At 34.5% G+C, this 21,349-nt stretch overlaps 3 protein-coding genes and 2 pseudogenes across 3 annotated transcripts; all 5 read right to left on the reverse strand.

Annotated features, from left to right (window-relative positions):
* Nucleotides 1-971: 971 nt before the first annotated feature.
* Nucleotides 972-1,588, reverse strand: LOC120127796 (expansin-A12-like). Its single transcript, XM_039145617.1, has 2 exons — nt 1,502-1,588; nt 972-1,422 (listed from the first exon to the last, which is right to left on the reverse strand). Exons 1-2 carry the CDS (start codon nt 1,570-1,572, stop codon nt 1,110-1,112), a joined length of 384 nt encoding a protein of 127 aa, XP_039001548.1. The 5' UTR covers nt 1,573-1,588; the 3' UTR covers nt 972-1,109.
* A 1,241-nt stretch (nt 1,589-2,829) lies between these two features.
* LOC120127814 (E3 ubiquitin-protein ligase RMA3-like) lies at nt 2,830-4,243 on the reverse strand. The gene is made up of 2 exons (XM_039145631.1): nt 4,111-4,243; nt 2,830-3,605 (listed from the first exon to the last, which is right to left on the reverse strand). The coding sequence occupies exon 2, from the start codon at nt 3,602-3,604 to the stop codon at nt 2,861-2,863; it is 744 nt and encodes a 247-aa protein (XP_039001562.1). The 5' UTR covers nt 3,605; nt 4,111-4,243; the 3' UTR covers nt 2,830-2,860.
* A 2,227-nt stretch (nt 4,244-6,470) lies between these two features.
* LOC120127726 lies at nt 6,471-10,310 on the reverse strand (annotated as a pseudogene).
* LOC120127727 (disease resistance protein RPV1-like) lies at nt 10,233-10,715 on the reverse strand. Its single transcript, XM_039145579.1, has one exon. The coding sequence runs from the start codon at nt 10,713-10,715 to the stop codon at nt 10,233-10,235; it is 483 nt and encodes a 160-aa protein (XP_039001510.1).
* A 743-nt stretch (nt 10,716-11,458) lies between these two features.
* LOC120127648 lies at nt 11,459-16,408 on the reverse strand (annotated as a pseudogene).
* Between the last annotated feature and the right edge of the window lie 4,941 nt (nt 16,409-21,349).

The following is a 21,349-nucleotide window of genomic DNA, read 5'->3' on the forward strand; positions in this document are numbered from 1 at the left end:
GTCCACCAAAATTTGGGTTTGGATTTTGGAGTTATGACCCAAAAGAAAATTACCCAACGTGTTTCGGGTTGAAAATAGGCGTATTTTCTTTTTCCAAGTAAAATCTCAGTTTCAAATTTTATAAATAAAAAAATATTTGAAAAATAAATTTTTAATTTATATTTTTTATATTTGATGTTTAATATATTTTTATCAAAACAAGTGTTTAATAGTTCATTCTATTTCTATCCTCCAGAAAAAAAGTTTTATCTTCTTCTTTCTAATTTAGGATTTACATTAGTTCACCTCTCATTAATTTCTTATCCAAATAAAAGATTATTTTCAAAAAATTAAGGTTGATTTCATTTTTTTAATAAATGAATTTTCGTACTGTTTGAAATTTAATTATAACCTAGCTTTTATATTTAAACCCTTAATATTAAAATTATAATTTGACTTTCAAATTTAAACTCTTAATAATGAAAAAGTCGTCATAATCTTAATGATGAAAAACTCTTGAGCACAATTTTGATATAAAATCATTTGAAAGATGTTCCAAAATATTATTATAAAAATCATAAAATGTATGTGTTTAACATATTTATCGAGAATGAAATGTTATTATTGATCTATTGACAATGCTAATTATAAATTGTGTTGCTAAGAGTATTAATTACATAAATCTTCCAGTAATAATAATAATAATAATAAACATGTTCGTTGTTGATATAATGAAAATGAAACCGTCTCAGACTGGTAAGTTGTAATTCACTTTTTTATTTTATATAAAATATATTAGTAGAAATTGTAGGGGGGAAATAAAAGAATATTCAAAACTTAAAATGGAGAAAAAGGCATAATTTTTGTAGCCCTTTTATATTTCTCTTATTTAGATTCTTATTAAGTCAAATTACAAATATATAAGACCAAAAACAAATAGAAATATTACATATTGCATGCTCCCAGTTTTAAGAGCACCGCATCTTCAAATTTGCAAAAAATAAATTAGTTAAAAGAAAACTGTAATGACGTTTTTATCATGTCATTATTTCTCTTTTTTAATCTTAAAACCACCAATTTTAATAAAATAATGGTTTCAAAGACATTAATTTGTCTTGGCGTAGTATTAGTTAAAAGAACTGTCGTTTTGAATCAAAGGTTTGCCCAAACTTCCACGTAGAAGGAACAACGTTGAGAAATGCCAATGTTTTGCCATCCACCAACATGACCTTAAACGACAGTCTTTGGTTTCTTAGATCAACGCTGCTTTGCCAATTCGCACCCCAGTTCCTATTCATCAGCAGCCATGTTCTCGTTCTCGACCCCCTTATCCACGCCGCCTTCACGTTGCCGCCGCCTCCGACGTTCGAGATCATCACCATGTTGAAATTCGATTGTCCTTTCAATGTGAACCGGACCCCGCCTCTCCTCTTGCATGGCACCCTTCAAAATCAAATAAAGCACAATTTCAAAACCGCTCTCTTTGATAAATTGGTAACGATATGGACAACGTTAATTGTACCTCCTATAAAGGACAGGGAAGATGCCTTCGTTTCCATGACGGGCGATGCGAAGGAAGGCGGGCTGTGACATGTCGAAATGGTGACTCGTTGGGTCTTTCTTTTCTTTTTACCAGACCACATTAAGACTAATGAAGTGAAAGATTATTCGGTGAAAAGGGGACAACAACCACCTCAATAAATAAAGATCAAAAGAGAGCAACCCTTCAACCATGAAAGTTTTTATAATCAAAGGCTTTCATTCAAATGATTTTAGGCAGACAATGTATATATCTAGAAACTATGGCCAAAGGTCTTTGTTTCATGTTTAATTAATCAACTGTTCAATTTGTTACATATGTGACAGAATCAACTTACCAAACCCCTCTGCTCAATAGTATATATGTGAGGAAATATATTAAACCAAAGAGGTAATGAAATGTGGATTATATTGTATAATGGAAACTTCAAAGTAGTAACATATATATATATATATATATATATATATATATATACACAGATGATATAAAACAATTATGTCATTTACTTCTATCTACATCATATTTTTTTAGAAAAAAATAAACTATTCGACAGTTCAATAATTAATAACTTGCTAAATTTATTTGTAATAATTTAATACATAATATATAATAAATTTTAACGTTATAATCGGTTAATGTATAAAGTGTAATAGAACATAAAGAGTGATATCAATAATAAAAAATATATTTTTCTAAATGATTCGAATTCAAATAATAAAGTCCACACAATAACATGACATATATTATTATAAGACCCCAAACAAAGGCTGGCTAAAAAGAATAGCAAGGTGTAATAAATTCCATACCAAAATAGTACAATATATAATTACTTGTATGCATCTTATTTATAACGGATGTTTGATACAAAATATTTATATAAATAATGATACGATTATTTATACGTTTAACAAATACCATATTTATCTATTTAAAATTATTTAGAACAATATATTCGGCTAATATATAATTTTGAAATAAATAATGTTAGTATATTTTTATTTTTGAAATTATAATAATTATAATTTAAAAATAGATGCTTATGATTTATCCAAAGTAAAAAAGCCAATATATAAATATACATAAAATTATCTCTTTCTCACACGCATAATATAACTGCATACAATTCTTTCTATGGGAAGAATTCGGATGAAGAAAAAAATGATTAACCAAATCATAGGATCTAGGCCTGCAGATTCCAAGTTCTTCGAAAATTATAGTACTATGTACATACAAATATTTCAGACAGAAACCTTACACAAGTGGGTTCCTTACAAATTTTCCAACAATAAGTTTATCTTCTTCTTCTTCGCTGCAACTGTACAAGCTAAAATCCAATACTTCTCAAAACAAGACAAGACAAAGAATGGTGCAACAGAAAAGAAACATGGATACTCTACTAAGAGATTTGTCAACCTGAATCTCTTGCCTTCTCATCCTATGATTATTGTTCCTTAGCAAAGGGTACGAAGCTTGGTTAGGATAACCAAACATACTCGTGTTGGAGCTTCCAAACATTCTAGTATATACCATTTCTCCCAACATCGTAATCATCGGATGGAAGAAGTTTGTCATCGCAATACCACCGAGGTCGGATGATGCCAAGGTTGCATATCCACTATAAGGGAGAGGGAAGTATTGCTGGTTATGAAGGAAGTTTTCATGATTTATATGCGAAGTGGTCGTAATGTTCGACGTAGGAGGTGACCTTTGGGGAATGACCATATCTGAATGGGGATTCTTGGATTGAGACTGTGAAGATGTGCCGTGGCCGTAAAGTGGAACCAATGAACCAGAAGAGATGTTCGCCTTGCAGACAGGGCAGTTCTTCGGTTGCGGGTCTGCGTCGAGGGAAGAAGTTCGGATGTGAAGCCACTTGTAAATGCATGGCCAGCAGTACAAGTGACCACAAAGGGTGACTACTGGATCTTTTGCTGAATCAAAGCAAATGCTGCAATCAAAGCAGCTGGAATCTTTTTCAAGGTCTGTTGTTGGTTCTGATATCGAATTCCATTTGTGCTTGAGTGAAGTATCTCCATCAGACTCAAAGTATGTTTCTTGCACAATCAAGTTTGGTTCCATAGCCATTCTGCAAGGTGTAAACAGTTTAGAACCGATTTTAAAACACGAAGACAGAGGATCATTTGAAATACAGAGAAACCAAGAGAAAGGAGGTTATTCTGAACTCCAGATTATCAAATAGCTAGATAATTCATCATTACCAGATCTTTTTATAATAAACTATACATATTTTCATTTTGAAAATGCATTTTTCTTCCGCTAATAGCTAGGAAAACAATGTAACAAACACCAATGTTCTAAGCTATAATTAATCAAATCGCTTTCCTCTTTATTCCCATTTCTTCTCTCTTCTTCCTCTTTCAAGAAGAAAATAATCTCCAAAATGTTGAATAAATTCAAGAATCAGGAACCCAAATTGGAAAAAAAGAAGAAACTCTCCTTTATCATTATATAGACAGATAAACATTCAACCCCCTTACCCCCCCCCCCACCAAAAAAAAAACATGATCAAAGAAATACACCCCAAAAGGAGAAAAAGGATAGAGTTGTGATATGATGGAGATAGAACTTACCGGTAAAGAGGAAGCTGAAACAGACCGAAATGAAAACTGTGTTTGAACTCTTTGATAAAAAGTTGGATTTCCAAGCTTATATTTAGGATTTTGACGAGGGTGATTTTAATGGGGAAATAAGAGAGAAGAAAGAAAGACGAATATTTATAGAGGCAAAGTAGGGAAAGGTGGCCTTTTTCTATTTTTTAGTGGGTGAAAACCAGAAACAGCTACACCATTGTTTTCTGTCGGAGTTTTCTCTTTTGGACCTTTTATCAAACAACAATCAGTCACATGTTTCCTTTATTCAGATTAATTTAAAAAATTAAGTTAAATTAGCTAACGCATTTTACCCTAAAAAGGGTTATTGATAAATGAAGACAAGTAGAGAACGATTAAAAGTTAAAATTTAAAGCAGGTGTAATCATCTTAGATATTACTTATATTTTTACGTAATTAAATTGTAGTTTCCAATCACACTCTTAATGAAACATTAGTCTTATGATAAGTTGAAATTTAAAAAGAATAATACTTTAAATTTTAGTACCATATATATGCTTTCTCTCTAAATTTATTATAATTTAAGCTTAAATATAAAATTAATTAATAAAAATATCTTTAAAACATCATAATATAATTATATAAAAATATAATTATTATTCTAATAATTACATGTAAATACAATTAAAAAAATATTTAAACAGAAAAAAGAGAGATACTCGATATCAATTAATTATTTAAGTAAGATCATAATATGGATTTTATGTGCCAAATGAAGTTATCAAATCATTATTCTTGAAAATTCTACATTTTTCTACTGCTTTTCCCACAATTAATCCAAGAAAAAAAAGAGATTATACACCTCTTACTTTGATTGCATTATTACAATAAAAAAGAAATTCAAAACAGTCATATAGAGAAATAAAATATTCGTATAATGAACATCTAGAAGAATGTGACAACCCAATAAAATAAAATAAAAACCCTATAAATTGGATAGCCATGTCAGTTGCACATGGCAAATGAGTGGAATAATAATATTGTAAGATTTGGCAAAATAAAAATATGGACGGTTTAATAGTTATAATTAAATTGGATTAGTTAATTTTTAAGAATAATTAAAGTCATATCTTAAAATTATTTCGAAAAAAATATAAAATATAAAAATCAAAGTCGAGTATTAATTCAAGTAATATTAGTGTTGTTATAGATTCTTAAAATTTAAGACTCGAATAAATATATGTATATTTTAAGGAGTGATTCAAATGATAAAAGGTGATATATTTTTATAGATAATTTGAATATGACAACATTATTTATAAAATGTACGTGAATTTATTCAAACTAAAAACAGAATAAATATCATCATAAGATAATATTTTGATCATATAAAGATATTAAAAAAAATTAAATTTAAAGATTATAAAGAGATAACGAATAATTTATCAACCATGTTCAGTAAATTGATTTCCCCCCCCCTTATTCTTATATTCTAGAAGCTAATAAGCACTGGTCATGGCGAATTGTGAACTTCCTAATTCATAAAATTAATCACACATAATAATTAATTATTTACTTTTAAAATAGAATTTTCAATTTTTTAATAATTAAAGTGATCATAATATAATATTTATTTAATTTTTTTAACTATTGACAACTCGCACACATTAAACAAACACGGTTACTTCAATCGAAGATCTCAAAAGAAAATAAAACTCTCTTCAATCATTCGATGAGTTCATATTACTTTAAATATTTTAGTTAAAAACATTACATTTATTCGTTCATCCTAGATTATGTTATTATGATGACTGAAAGTTGGCCGTGTCGCCTTGGTAGGAACATGCGGGGATAAATCAAAAGGGGACGAGTGATAATAGTAGACTTTCTGAAAAATTTTAAATTAATATAAATTTTATATATTTTCAACGGTTAATTTTGTCTATGTACCTTAAAATTTTATAAGTTTACCTTATTTTAAAACTTTAAAAAATCATCATCTAACATAAAATCATATGTCCTTAAGCACATACATGTTGGAAGGCGGAAATGATCAACAGTGGATTGTTGAACGAGACAAGAGGTATAGTTGCCTAAGCTGTTGAATCTCTATAAATTCTCAGGAATCTTTGAAATTTCATGTTTAATCTTTTCTTCTTTAGCTGCTGCTATATTCAAAGGATAAGGATTAAGAATCCAAGAAAATAAATTAGTAGTAAAAAAAACATTATCTAAAGCAGTGAGCCGTGTCACCCCCAAATATATAATCTCAATTTGACAATCGTTATTCTTTTAACTGTAATGCTACATTTTAATAAAACAACAAATTTTTGTTTACTTATCGGAATTCTTACACAAAATATATGAAGTGAGAAAATGGATTAAGCGAGTGATTGGTGGTCTTCTATGTGTGCTTGACAGTAGTAACAAAAATAAGGTTTGCTCCGCTCATCACCTGCTTTGTCATTCAACCTGGAAATCAAAACCCACAGATATACACCAAATTAGCCTCACAAAATACAAGACAAGACCATAAATAAAGTGAAATATATAAACACTTGACCATTTTCTCTTGATTGTCTTTACAGGGGAACCACCATCGATATCATCAAAATTTGAAGAAGTTGGTTTGCTTTGCTCATCAACAGTTTCGTCCGTCTCTTCCAAATCTTTTTCGTGCACCATCCGAACCCCACATTTCTTCACTTTGGAATGGATACCCCAGATTTTGAATAAAATCTCAATTTCAAAATTTTCCTTTGCCGTATCTGAGCTGGATCCAGAAATCTCAGTTTCATCTAATTCTACTATGGAAATGGAACACAAAATGTTACAAGGTAAATAATGTAGCCAAAAGTGGTCCTCTGTTAACCACGTAGGTTTCCCGTTTAAATGAAAGAAAATATTTGCAACTTCTCGGGAGCAATTTCTACCATGGATAACAACTCTATAGGAAATGTGCATTCTCCTACTATGAGGTTCAGTATTGAAGTCGGAGAAGAAAACACAGCAGAAATCAAATCCTAGAAATCGACTATCATTCAGAATATTGTGAGGCAATGGGATCTTTATTGTTGAACTCCAAGAGTGATGGCTAAACCATTGTGGGATTTCACTACCCTGCATCATAATGTCGAAACATTGTGTTCTTCCATTTGCAGATACCTGCAAACAAAACACCATTTGTTCAAACTTCAAACTACTCCCATAAATCAATGGGAGCGTTGGAACAAAAAAATTAAAAAATACCAACCTTGAGGCGTCTTTTCAGCATTGCTACTGCATTGTTATAATCTGCCAATTTGAAGCAATTAAAAGCACAAATAAATTTATTGACACTTGAACTTGCAACTACTTCCAATGAAGCACTGCCACATATAAATAATTTTATGCCTGGTGGAAGTTCAGGAAGCAATTTAAGGCTCCTGCAGTCGGTCAGTAATAGACGAGAAAGCTTCGAAAGTCGACCCAGAGTTGTAGGTAGGGTGATGAAATTGTTATCAGAAAGACAGAGAATTTCCAACGAGGATATGCTGCAAATATCATCAGGAATATCCCCATCATAAAGATTGCAGTCACTTAAGTTCAACATTTTCAAAGTACTCAAGCTTGAAGAAAGAGAAGGTAGCCTCAGAGTCATAGAATTCTGGCAATGTCTTTGCGTTGCCCCAAAGTAAAAGGCCAATGTGACCGTACTCTAGATGATGGCCCCTTGCATCCTTGTAAAGATAGAAACTTCAGACTTTTCATATGAAAAATGAAGGATGGTGGTTTTTGTATTGCAGTTTCACTTAAGTTGAGCATCTCCAAAGATTTTATCTGATGCAAATTGTCTGGCAAATTTTCAATTCTAGAGCAGCCTGATAGACTAAGAAATTTGAGGAATTCACACCCTCCTATGCTACTTGGGAGACTCTCAAGCTTACTGCAATCATTCAGAGTTAGAAACTCAAGACTCTTGAGATTTCCAATTGAAGAGGGAAGTTCTTTAATTGCAGTCCCATCTAAACGAAGCTCTTTCAAACATTCCATTTCCCCCACAATCTCTGGAACCTTTTCAATCTTTGAACAACCTGAAATAATTATTGTTTCAAGAGATTCCTTTCCGATTTCGGATGGGAAACTCCTAAGGCTTTTGCAGTTTTTTAAATTAAAAAGTTTAAGTCTCCTTAGAAACTTGATGCTTGGATGAAAATATGCAATTCCAGTACCTTCCAAAACCAAAGTTTCAAGGTTTGGGACCATACTGAAGTCTGGCACTTTCGCAAGGTTTTCTGAGCCTCTGAGGTTGACCATTTTTAACTTACGTAAAGGCTGTTGAACAAAACAAAGATATGAAATGTCACTATCTATGTTATCTTAGTCAAATTATTGAATAAAAGTAATTCTTACCAAGTTTGGCTTCCACAACTTCTCAATGCGACTATAAGGCAGAAGAAGTGCAACCAGGTTTTCTAGTTGGAAGCTTGGAGGGAAGGATTTGAAAGGATATCGATACCATTCCAAAAGCCTTAACTTGTTACTAAGATATTTGAGATCTCGAAAATTCGGGTTCGGGGCATTGACGACCTGAGCAATCGTAGCCTTTTGATCTTCGAGAACGCACCAGAGCTCAAAGCTAAACTCTTATTCTGTTCCCTGATAACCAAGCGAATTGAAATATGAATGAGCTTCACAATATACAGAGTATCAACTACATATACATAGATAGATTTGTGGATTTTTTACCCTGTATAATCGATGACTACACCTTGAACAGCTTCTGTAGCCTGATAATCAAAGTAATAATCCATAATTAACAAAGAAAAAACTAATGACTTAACTGCAAAATGCACATCTTAAAATAATTTAGGCAAAGACATACAGTGTTTTTCGTTAGCACATCATAAATATCCTCCTCCCACAATCTACTACGTTTTCCATATTCATCAGAAGATTCTTGGCGAACAATTTTTCTTCCCATCTCTTGAAGTAAGTCATGCATTGACAATTTGTTGTCTTCATTGATCGTTATCAGAGATTTCTTGATGAGAACGTCTATTCTGATATCCGGGAAAAAGCCACAACCGTCGAGAATTTTTGTTACCATGTCTTTGTTGTCTCCTTTGAAGAAGCATGCAATGTCTAAAAATATGTTCTTCTCCGATTCCTCTAAACCATCAAAGCTTATCTGAAGTCTGTCAATTATTTCCTTGTTACTCTTTTAAGTCTCTCTATAGCACTTTTCCATTGAGATGCATCCGATCTACCGGAAAGAAAAGAACCCAAAACTTTGAGTGCTAATGGAAGGCCATCGGCATATTCTACTACATGCTTGGAAAGCTCAACGAAACCCTTTGCAGATGTGTCACTTCCGAAAGCTTTTAAATTGAAGAGGAGAAGTGCTTCCATAGCATTCAATTTCTTAGGCTTATACACATCATCCACTCCGTAGATTTGCAGCAGATGCTCATCTCTTGTTGTAATGATGATTCTGCTTTCTAGACCAAACCAAACACGGTTTTCAATCAAACATCTTAAATGTTGTATGTTATCCGCATCATCAACAACAATAAGAACCTTTTTACGAGATAACATTCGACTTATGACGTCATTTCCATCATGAACGTTGAAAAAGTTGAAACTTTCTTCAGGAAAAATCTGGGAAAGAAGTTGTTTCTGCAAACAAACAAGTCCATGTTTCTCTGCAACTTCACGAACATCGGCCAGAAAGATTTTACCTTCAAAATGAGCTGAAATTTTGGTATAAACAAATCTTGCAAGAGTTGTTTTTCCTAACCCGCCCATGCCACAAATCCCGATAATGCTAACATGATCATCATCTTCATCCCCTACTTCTATTCTGCAATAAAGCTCTTCCAAACGTGATTGAATTCCAATCATGTCATTAGGAGCACTTGCAAATGTTTGACGTAATTTTGTTGATACCCTTTTAACGATGTCTCTGATAAAATTTGATTCATGCCTTCAAATCCAAAACAAAGTAAAGAAATAGCTTAGTGAAAACTATGAATATTCAAAATCAAAGACACAATCTTTAGCCAACAGATTCATTGATTTAAAACCATTTTTGATGCTTCAAATTTAAATTTAATTTGGTTACCTGTTATTCAAGTGCCATCCCTTGATGTTAGCCACTTGAGTTAAAGCAGACCGCCACCTTTGTGTCTTTTCTTGTTGTACTTGAAGTTTTCTTCATGTTTAGCAAAGGCTTCTTGAACTTTCCCCGTCTGTTTTCTCAAATCAGATGGATCCACGTCGTAGAAAATTGGGAAGACTTTATGTCCCTTCTCGTTTTTCTGTTGAATGATTTCGGAAAGTTCTTTCAGGCACCAACTCGAAAAGGCATGTCCTTCCGATAAAACGATTACAGAGCACCATGATTCTTGAGTTGCTTTGAAGAGCTCGGGTGCTATGGCTTCACCTGTCTCAAGCTGTTCATCGTCCCTGAAAGTGACTAATCCACTCCGTTTAAGTGCATCATAAAGATGATCCGTGAAGCTCCTGCATGTATCATCGCCTCTGAAACTCAAGAAAACGTCATATTTCTTCCCTCGAGAAACAGAAGAAGATGATGACAGGGAATAGGAGGAGGAGGAAGGTATCTCACTATGGAATCTAACCATTGGAATTTTTTGAGCAAATTTGAAGATGATGTTGATGAGGGTGAGACAGACTGACAATAACCAGAGGAGAAAGATATATCTCAAGAAATCGCTGAGATTAATCAATTGTTACATATTTTTCATGATTCTTTTGTCACAAAAATGCTGACTATCTAATGCAAGGATGGTTATCTTGCGTTTGCTATGATGTATTTTTCGTGTTGAAAATGTAGGGATTTTTACTCGGTTTCGTTCTGAAAGTGTATAATAGTGACCCTTGCTTATAATATTAGTTATTGAATTTAAGATGATTATCTTTTTCCTTCATCAGTAACCTCTGTTTAAGAGGGTAGACTGTGTTTTATATTAGATAGCTATACAATTGTATATAATAGGCATCAAAGTCACCATTCTTGGTCAACTTCTTTCACTATCTCATAGTCAAGTAAAAGCACTGATTTCTAACAAATTGAATGTAAATATAAGGAGAGAAAATGGATGAAGTAAATCCAGAATGGGGTGAGTAAGCACAGATTTCCTGAAAATAATTTAAGGATGTTTGATACACTTCAATTTTTGTTTATACAACAGTAAAAACACATCTAGCAAATTATAATCAAGCACAAGAGAGATGGTTTAAGTTCCAGAAAAGTTCTTTTTCTTCCATTATCATCTTGATGGTACATTGCAAAAAATAAAAAATAAGAGTGAATGACATTAATCATTTCAAGACTTGAACAAACCTGATATAACTAATGTATATGTTACATTTGACGGTATGAAAGTGTTTATTCTTCCCCAAAGGCCTCAGCAGCATGCAAAGAAAAATGGGACTACTTTAACGAACTATCCCTGAACCTTGTATTGATAGAATTAATAAATGAACCTTGACATCAGCGCAATTAGACCTCCGTTTAGAGTCAAGGTTGATTCTTGAATGATTGAAGCAGAAAACCAAAGACAGAAGGGCGCTAGAACATGGTCATTCTATCAACTCCAGGATGAACCACCATGATGACAACCAAAACCATCGGAATCATTATATTTATCCTTATGTCTAGAATTTTTCTTCCTTGAACTCTTTTCTTTCTTTGAGACTGTTTCTTCATCCCATACCTTTCTTACATCACCATTTTCTTTTACTTTCTTCTTTCGATGCCTTTCTTTGGAAGATTTCCTTTTTCTTCCAGAGGATTGAGCACTAACATCTCCAGCATTTCCATCCCTCGAGGCATCGGTTCTTCATCGTCTAACTGCCAATTGCATAAAATGTTCTGCTGCTCTGTGTGAAGTGTTTGTAAAGGTTCTCCAGCACCAGGAAGCAAGTTACTAAAAGTGACATCACCACCAGGCCCTCCTTTTCGCTCAAGCAAAATGGGATCCGGTCTGATTATAGTACCAAGAATGCTTCTATTGGGGCCCAGAGACAAGATGGTCTTTGGATTAGTCAGGGTAGAAAGAGCCATCCTGAAAGCTGACCTAATCTGCAAAACAATACATAACATTCTCACCACAAGTATTCTTATAGGAGCCAAAACATCCTCTCATCTTCCACAGAAGGCCGAAATGAAGCCAACCTCATTTAAATTTTATCCAGACAGGCAGATACTTGGTTGTTTACCACATGAATAACAAAATATTAATCGTGCATTTGGATAAAAAGGGGGAAGACAGCAGCCATGGGTGTAGGGTTTCCCACTTAAAATAAAGTGAACTAGAAAGATAAAAATTGTTAACCTGGATATAGTTGAATGAGCTCTTCCCGATGTCGTTGTCTGGAGTCTGTTTCATCATAAGAGATAAATAAATACAATCGAGACGAAAAATGAATAAAAAGTAGCAAAATTCATGGTAACCTGTGGGTCCTCAATAGAGATGAGAAACGACCGTCCTTTACTTGAAAACCTAAAGGAGAATTCAACCAAAAGGAAAACACAATTCTAGTCACCAGTACTTGAGGATGAGAAGTAATCAATTCAGCATGATGGAATTTTTTTTCCTTTTACCCTTTGCTACTCTTCAAAAAGAAAGTGTCTCTATCTTTGCAAGACACGCCAACATCCACAGTGTTCAATTTTCGACCATAAAAATCAAAGAAATGTACCTGATTACGAAAGAAAAATATTTATAAGATTGCATGTCAACTTTTCTTTGTTGTTCTCTTTCATCAAAAAAGGTTAAGACTAAAAGGTTGGGGGGGGATCTGGTTTCTTTGCCTACATACCAAGAGCATCCCCAAGTTATGTTCCAGATAAGCTTGGGATTTACACAGATTCTGAAACACAAAAAGGAATAGATAGGTTAGGCAACACAAAAAAACAGGAGCAAAAAAAGGTCTAGAATCCAAAGCCTTGACAGAATCTGAAAATTACTGCTGCTTGTCTTTTATTATTTAATTAAATTCTTAAAGCACAAAATATCATGAACATAAAATGCTGGTTGTAAATATTATAACAGTCATTGCTAATTGGAATGATTTCATAGGTGCCAGACAGAAGCAAATGGACATCTTCCGGTTGCTCATACTGAATTTAAACACGTGAGTTTTACTTACCTGCAACATGGCAATGATCATTGCAAGGAGAGCATATGAACCAATTCCGCCTGAATATACCTGTGCATAGTTTCAAAAACAATGAAAATAAAGCACGGAGGAATGACAATATTCTTTTAAAAGAAAAAGAACAGCGCTTCAATATAGACTAACTCAAACCTCATTCAGGTCTCTCTGCTGTAAAAATACTTTCAAGATCAAACACAAAGGTCGTAATTGAGGCCAATTTTGTACTGCTTCCTAAGAGAAACACATAAGCACAGTTTTAAATTTTAAAAAATACAAAGGGAAAAAATCTAGAAGAAGTCTTTAAGTTTATGAAACAAACAAAAATTAATTTAAAGAAGAGATTTAATTAACCACAAGAAAACTACAGAAGTCCTAATTTTGTGGAACATGAGGTTACATAAACTTTAATCAACCAATCCAGAAGTTGACAAAGGAAACAAAAGAAAGGAAGCAGTGATTTCCATCAGTGATTATAAATATAATGGCCAATCGAACACAATACAAGAATACAAATCTTGAGTAAAAAGTACAGTGAAAAATGAAACTTGGCTGAAGAAACCCTAAAATAAAGTCTATGGTTCAACATAATTGACCTCATCTGAGAAAAAAGGGGATTAGAGTAACAATATCTTAAGAACCACTATCTAAAGCTAACAAATGAAACATCAGAGTGCAGAGAAGTCTGTAATTGCAACAAACCTTGATAAACTCAGCAGCTTTTGGTCCATTATCCACATCAAAGCTGCAATATTGAACACCCAATTAAATATTGAACTGTGAGACAACTGTCAAACAAAACATGAAGCAGTCTTTAAATTTCCACTTCAAACCAAGATGGAGATAAACAACTTTCTTTCATGCAGTTGTCATTTGTTTTATATGTCAGACTAGGGACCTCAACATGTCTCCCCCTCATCCAATTCCAAGCACCAACGGATTTTGTCAATCAAGAGAATAATCCAGATCAAGTGAGCTTTTTACATGCTTACATTAAAAATGATAACACAGATTTCTAGTTCATGATTTATTGACAACCTCATCTTACTCAAATAATAAAAATAAAACGTCTGGTGAGCTATGTTTCCTCAGTGGTTACCACTTACTAATATCCAAATACTATGTTTCCTCAGTGGTAAGTCTCAATCAATGCAGCAAATTTGAAATTCAAATCAATCCAAAAGCAACGCAAGAGGAATTCAGAACTACCTTATATCAAAAGCAACACCACTTTTCTTTTCTACAAATTTTACTATTGGAACACGAGCTTTTGCAATCACCTGATAGGAATTGAACTGTCAGCTAAAAATACTCTATTGTATCAATAAACATTGAGAAAAATAAAATACCTGCATCTTTTTTGCAATCCCCCTTTGAGATAATGCCCTGGAAAGAGCATACAAACCAGTCTGTGCATTTTTTATACCTGACTCAAGAATTACTACCTGCATAAAATATAAACAAATGGCTCAAGAAAGTCAATTATACAAGACGGGAGAGAATACAAGTTTTTTGTCCGTTTCCCCTTGCCTATTGTTTTCTTTAGGAAAAAAATTATATACTAAATTTCATTATCTTGATGAAAACCCATCAAATATGTTCAGCGTAATATAATATGACAAGATTAAACATTAAAGTAATTTGACTTGCAATATATAAATTTTATGGGATAAAAGGAAGCATAATACTCACATCAATATCACTAGTTGGTAAATAAAGTCCTGCCCTGAATGACCCAAAAACTTCTGGCTGCAAAGGAACAATTCGTTACATTTTTGCATTGTACACTATTTATAAATCTTTACATGTGTGCGTTTTATAGCATGAGAGAAAGAGAGGCTGCCAATCATACCCTGCAGGAAGGCCATATGTATTTGATAACATCAAAAACAGAATGCACAGCAGCATCACGTGCTGCTTGCTCTTCGGGAGTGGGGGATAGAAAATCACAAAAATCCACCATCTCTGCAATGCCCACCATAGTAAAGTATTAAAATCTGCCTATGATTTACACACCATAAAGAAGGCATTCAAGAATGTTTATCACCATCCACCAACTACAAGCACCCAACATACTATGATTCAAAGGTACATCAATAGACTCCAGGCATTTTCCTACAACTTATACTTCATATGTTGACCAACAGTCTCTGAATCTTCAATAAAAAAATTCCAGGACCATAAAGACAATTATACATGAAGACCTCCATTTCTTTTCTAGACAAACATATCCACCATATTAATATGTTTCGCCATTAAATCACACAAACCAGCGTAATAAGCAGATGAGAGAATTCGAATAGAAATATCAATAACAAGCACATAATCCAAGGTATAGGTACAAAATTTATCAAAGGACGTCTCAATTTGAAAACTTCAAAATTCCAATTCCATCCAGACTCATTCATTCAAAATTTCAATGTAAGGGCAATTGAAAAATATGACAGCAATCAAGCTTGCCAAGAGTATTTCAAGGGATCAAAAACTGAAGTACAACTCAGCATACTCCCCGCATATAAATTTAGAGCCAACTAAAATTAATCATCACAAAGTTCAAATTTAAATAAAAATTTAGTCAATTTTCAAAATTTCCATTAAAACGGCATAAACCATCACCGACCTTTATGCAACTGAAGCATTGGACTTTTAAACTTGCTATTCCCACCAAACCACCATTTGTTTTCAAGTCTTGGCCCATCCACAGTAGCCGGTGTCTTCGGCTCCGATTCATCCCAGGCCAATAATGGAGTCTGAACTAATAACGGCTCATCCGGATCATTAACATCAAGCGAGAAATAGTCCACCGCAGCTGAGTCCACGGAGACGGGATTTTCTGCTAATAGAGAGATTTCGTTGCGGAAGACAGTGTATGGCTCAAAAGGAGATTGTTTGGACGGAGGAGATTCGTCGGGAGGTGAAGAAGGGAGGGAAATTGGGTATAATGTTAGGGTTTCGTAGAGGATGGGTTGCGAATTGGAGAGGGTTTGGAGTTCCATTGAAAAGAAGTTGAAACAAAATTGGAGTAGTGTGAAATTGGGGGATTTGGGGCTTACAGTTCTAGGCTGACGGGTGGGAAATTGCTGGGTTTGCGGGTTACACTGCGACCGAAAGGAAGTTCATGGAGGTTAAATGTTAGAGCTTTGAAGTTTAGGATATTAGGGTTTACAGTTTTAGGCGGGTACATTATAGGGTTTAACGTGGAAACGACGTAGGATTTATACGTTTATCTTTTGTTATATAATTTGTCTTTTCTTAATCTCTAACACTTATTTTATTTACAAATGTAGGAATTTCTAAAAGTAAAATTTTTAAAATATAATATGACATAATAAATTATTGGAATATTATATTTATTTATTTGATAAGAATATAAAATTATAATAGAAAATATAAAAGTTTAAAAAATATATTTTTTTCATTATAATTATGATTGAAACATGTTTTTATTTCTTATATTTCTTATAAAAGGAAAGTATTATTCAAAATCGAATCTAATACCAATATCGATTAGTTAGAAATTTATTGAAAATATTAGTAACGATATGCAAGCATGTATCCCAATGTTATAAATTTGTTGTGAATTATTATTATTATTTTTTAAACGGAATTTTGTATGATATTAAAAATTGACATATACAAACATAACAAAGGAAAGGGTTTCATTAAAAAAAATCTCTCAAGACCTAAATAGAAGAAAAAGTGCACTTTACCAATGTTTCAAGTACAATACAAAGTATCATCACACACCGTGTTGCAAAGCAAAACAAAGCAATCTCAATTACAAAGGACCAGCCTATCAAACACTAACCAATTACACCGATTACATAGACCACAGCCACGTTATTAACTAACACCGAAGACCAATTCATTTCTTAACTCCTAGGGCCCAATCGAAGCAACATTTGTCAGGCATACAGCAAAGCACCAAAATCAATTCACATGCACTCCATTAAGAAACATGACCAAGAACATCTCCCCAGAAATGCACTAAGTGGACACCGACCCATGCCAGCCAAACAAAATCGAAGCTAAAAGCGGATAGGAGACAATAAGCATCGCAGTCTCTAAACTATTCAGCAACACGCCATTTCTTAACATGAACAAGATCGCTCCAGGGGTCGAAATCAACCAATTTAGTCTTACACTTTAACAAATGGAACATAAACAGCTTAAACACAAACACATCACATCTGTAATCAACTCAAACACCCGAAAACTACAGCCCCAATGAGACATGAAGCTAGGACTCAAGTAACAAGCAACCTGTCAACAAACCCGACCAGCTTATCCCAACGTTCATCCAGTAATCACTTACACACACGCAGGGACAAATAAACTGGAAGTGCGACGATTGCCCAACACTCCATTACCCACACAACAAAGGTTAAAACCAACCCTGCAACCCATAATGTTACAACGAAACCACCCTAATCATTCCATATCAACATCATACCCACAAGCAAATCAATAAACAAAAGCAAACAGGCAGCACCGAATTGAAAACAACAGCACGACATGGCCAACGCTTCGCAAAAATCAGAACAATCAAACGAAACACTAAGTCTCATTGATAACAAGCCCCTAACATACCCCTTATGAACACAAAGGCCACCAAACTTCCTAGAAAATCCTCTGTTAACATCACGGCCCAACTGGAAGCAGAACCTATCAACCCATCCCCTGAACGCCACCCAGCACTCAGCTAAACGAACTGCCACTACCCTCTGGAACACCCCATTCAATATAACGAGACTCTCTCACACCACACACACCAAAAACAGCTTCCCCATCCCATGGTGCCAATGCAAACAGCAAATTAAACCCAAATATAAAGTTCAACTTAAGAAGGAAAAACCTCTCGAGAAATCAGATATGGATGGGACCAAGGCAAGCCACTTACAATTACACCAATGCCCGATCTAAGGATAGTTAACTCATAAAGTTGGAGCTCACAACACCTCTTGCTATTGTATAAAACATCATTCCTATAAAGCCAAATGCTCCAAAGAATCCCAAAGATAGCTAGCCTCCATACTGATTTAAAATGTATTTTTATCGGTTGATCCTCCCACATAAGCAGCAAACTTCTTACACTAGTAGGGCAAACAAAGTTCAACTTCCATTAGGCGAACCATTTCTGCCACAATCTCCACGACACCTTGCAATGGCAAAATAGGTGTTCAACCGACTCCTGTTCTTCATGACATAATACACATATGCAACGGTCTAAATTAGGGACACCCCTTTTAGCTAAATTTAATAGAGTCGTCACTCTCGACAGGACTACTTTTCAAACAAACGCCTCTACCTTAGGCGGCGCAAAATTAGCCCAAACCAGCTTCCACACTCTTATCTTTTTCCTACCCTACACAAAAAACTCTTTCGTAAAAAAAAATCGGCTCATAAAGACCATAAGGGGATCCTTTCCATATCAAATGATCAACATTGGTGTCCCCTCCAACTGCTCTATTATTTGTTACCATAAACTTGTCCCAAATGCATAGCTCCAAATCAAACGACACCCGCCTAATTGCAATTTGCCAGCACCAAACACCATTAATTTTGCTTCTGAATTCACATACCTTACCTGATTTCTTAACCGCAACAGCAAAGATGTGAGGAAAAGCCAATCTCAGATGGAACTTCCGACCAATAATCCTCCCAAAAGTCCACAACTTGCCATCACCTACAATACATCTCAGATCTTTCAGCAGTATATCCCCAACCGAAAATGGAGGATGGGTAATATTTTTTCAAACCCAAGACCCTTTCCTCCACTGTGCAGATCTCGGCAAGAGGGACGAGGAGTCATATCTATATTTAGCATTAATGAATTTCCTCCACATGCACTCTGATTCGGATCCATATCTCCAAATCCACTTGTTTAATAGGGATCGATTTCTTATCTTCAAATCGAAGAAACCTAGTCCTCCGAACAGCCTTGGAGAGCACACTAACTCCCAACTCACCTAGTGAATCGCTCTCCCTGAACCAGAACTCCATAGAAAGTTTGCTATCATTCTATTCAAATCCGAAGCCACTGATGCCAGGAGCTGAAATAAGGATAGGAAGTACACCGGTAAATTTGCTAAGACAGATTTGATGAGTGTAATACGCCCGCCCAGCGAAAGAAGCTTCCCCTTCCACCCATCCAGCCTAGATCGAAATTTGTCTACGATGGGCTTCCACATCTCCACAGAATTCCCTTTGTCCAAGCGGTAACCCCAAGTAGGTAGTCAGGAACTGATCCCAATCGCAGTTAACATGTTCAACCCACTCAATTAAACGGCTCTCATCGATACATGTCCCATATAGCTTTGACTTAGACATGTTAAGTCTTAAGCCAGACGCCACTTCAAAAATTCTAATAAGCCTCTTGATATTTTTTACCATTCCAAGATTAGCTTCCACAAAACTATCACATCACCAGCGAACTGCAAATGCGAGATCCGCAAATAGGATGAACCCACAGAGACTCGTCTAATCAAACCAATTTCCGATGCTTTATTGAAAAGGCCGCTTAGCGCTTCGCCCACAAGATTGAATAGGAAAGGGGACAATGGGCACCCTTGTCTTAAGCCCCTTTTGATACAGAAATTTTCTGTCCGAGAGCCATTAACCAGAACTGAAATTGAAGCCGTCGAAATACATACATGGATCCATCTCCATTTTTTCCCGAATCCCATCAGTTTCATGATCAAATCTAGAAATCCCCAATCCACCAAGTCATATGCCTTGCTGAAATCAACTTTAAAAATGACCGCTTCTCGCTTTCGACGCAAGAGGTCCTCAATTAGTTCATTTGCAATCAAAGAGAAATCCGCAATTTGTTTTCCAGCTGTGAAAGCAAAATGATTTTCCCTGACAACCTCATTTATGCAACTGGCCAACCTTTTAGCAAGCACACGCACCACCAGCTTATAAAAGCTACTCACAAGTGAAATGGGTCTAAAGTCTTCAATCTTTTCCGGGTTTGGCTTCTTTGCAATAAGAGCAACGAACGACTTATTAAAAGACTCATCTTTCACCTTTCCATAGAAAAAAGCATTGAAAAAGGCCACGACTTCCCCTTTGACCAGCCTCCTGTACTTATGAAAGTCAAAATTGAATCCATTCGGGCCCGGCGCTCTTGCCCCATCTGTAGAACTTAAAAGCGGACCAAATTTTCTCCTCCAAGAATGAAACTTCAATAGCTCGTCTAGAAGCAGGTCCCAATTTCCTTAAATTCACTCCAAACTCTTTCACTGGTATAGTCCTGCTAGAATTGAATTGGTGCCGAAAATAGTTCATAAATACATCCAAAATCTATTTCGGCTCAGACAGCTCCACATCACCCACCCGGATAGTCGAAATGTGCTTTTTCCTACCTCTTATCGCAGCTGTAAGGTGAATTTTTTTTTGAGTTTTTGTCACCTTCTTTAAACCATTTAAGTCTCAATTTTTAAGCCACTCCCGCTCCTCGCGCCTGTATCTTGCCCATAGTCTTTTCTTTACTAAGAAGCACAATTTTTAGTAAAGTTTTTAGAAACCCTGGAATATTGTTATAAGCAAAGTGGTCACCAAAGTTCCATCATCATTTGATAACTAAAAACGACATAATCATTTGGGAATCCCATAAAATCAATCAGTTCACTCAGGCAGTTAAACCAAAACCAAATCCAGATAACTAAGGCTTTGTTGATGATAATTACCTGGTCATTATATTGGTTACATTAATTCAGGTATCTTGGTTTCAATATTTCTCCATAACAATGGCGCAAACTTAAGAACAAATTTGTTCGAAAATTATATACAAAAACAAAAACTTTGTTATACCCTCAAAGCTTAAAATATAATCTTTATAAAAATGAGATCAAATCCTCAGTTTTAATCAAAAAATAAATTTTATTTTATAAAAAAAAATCAGTAAATTCATCAATGTCATCGTTACGATTATCAAACAACAATGATTTCTCAAACCTGATTTACGATCTTCATGATTTTAAAATTTCGATCTCCATTTATATTATGGGATTAATGCTTATCATCCTCTTCATTCAAATCATCGAACGAGTTTATGAATGGTTTCGAAACGAATTCATCAATCAACTCAACA

This window comes from Hibiscus syriacus, unplaced genomic scaffold (genome assembly GCF_006381635.1).
Source record: "Hibiscus syriacus cultivar Baekdansim isolate YM2019G1 unplaced genomic scaffold, ASM638163v2 tig00110472_pilon, whole genome shotgun sequence".
NCBI lineage: Eukaryota > Viridiplantae > Streptophyta > Magnoliopsida > Malvales > Malvaceae > Hibiscus > Hibiscus syriacus.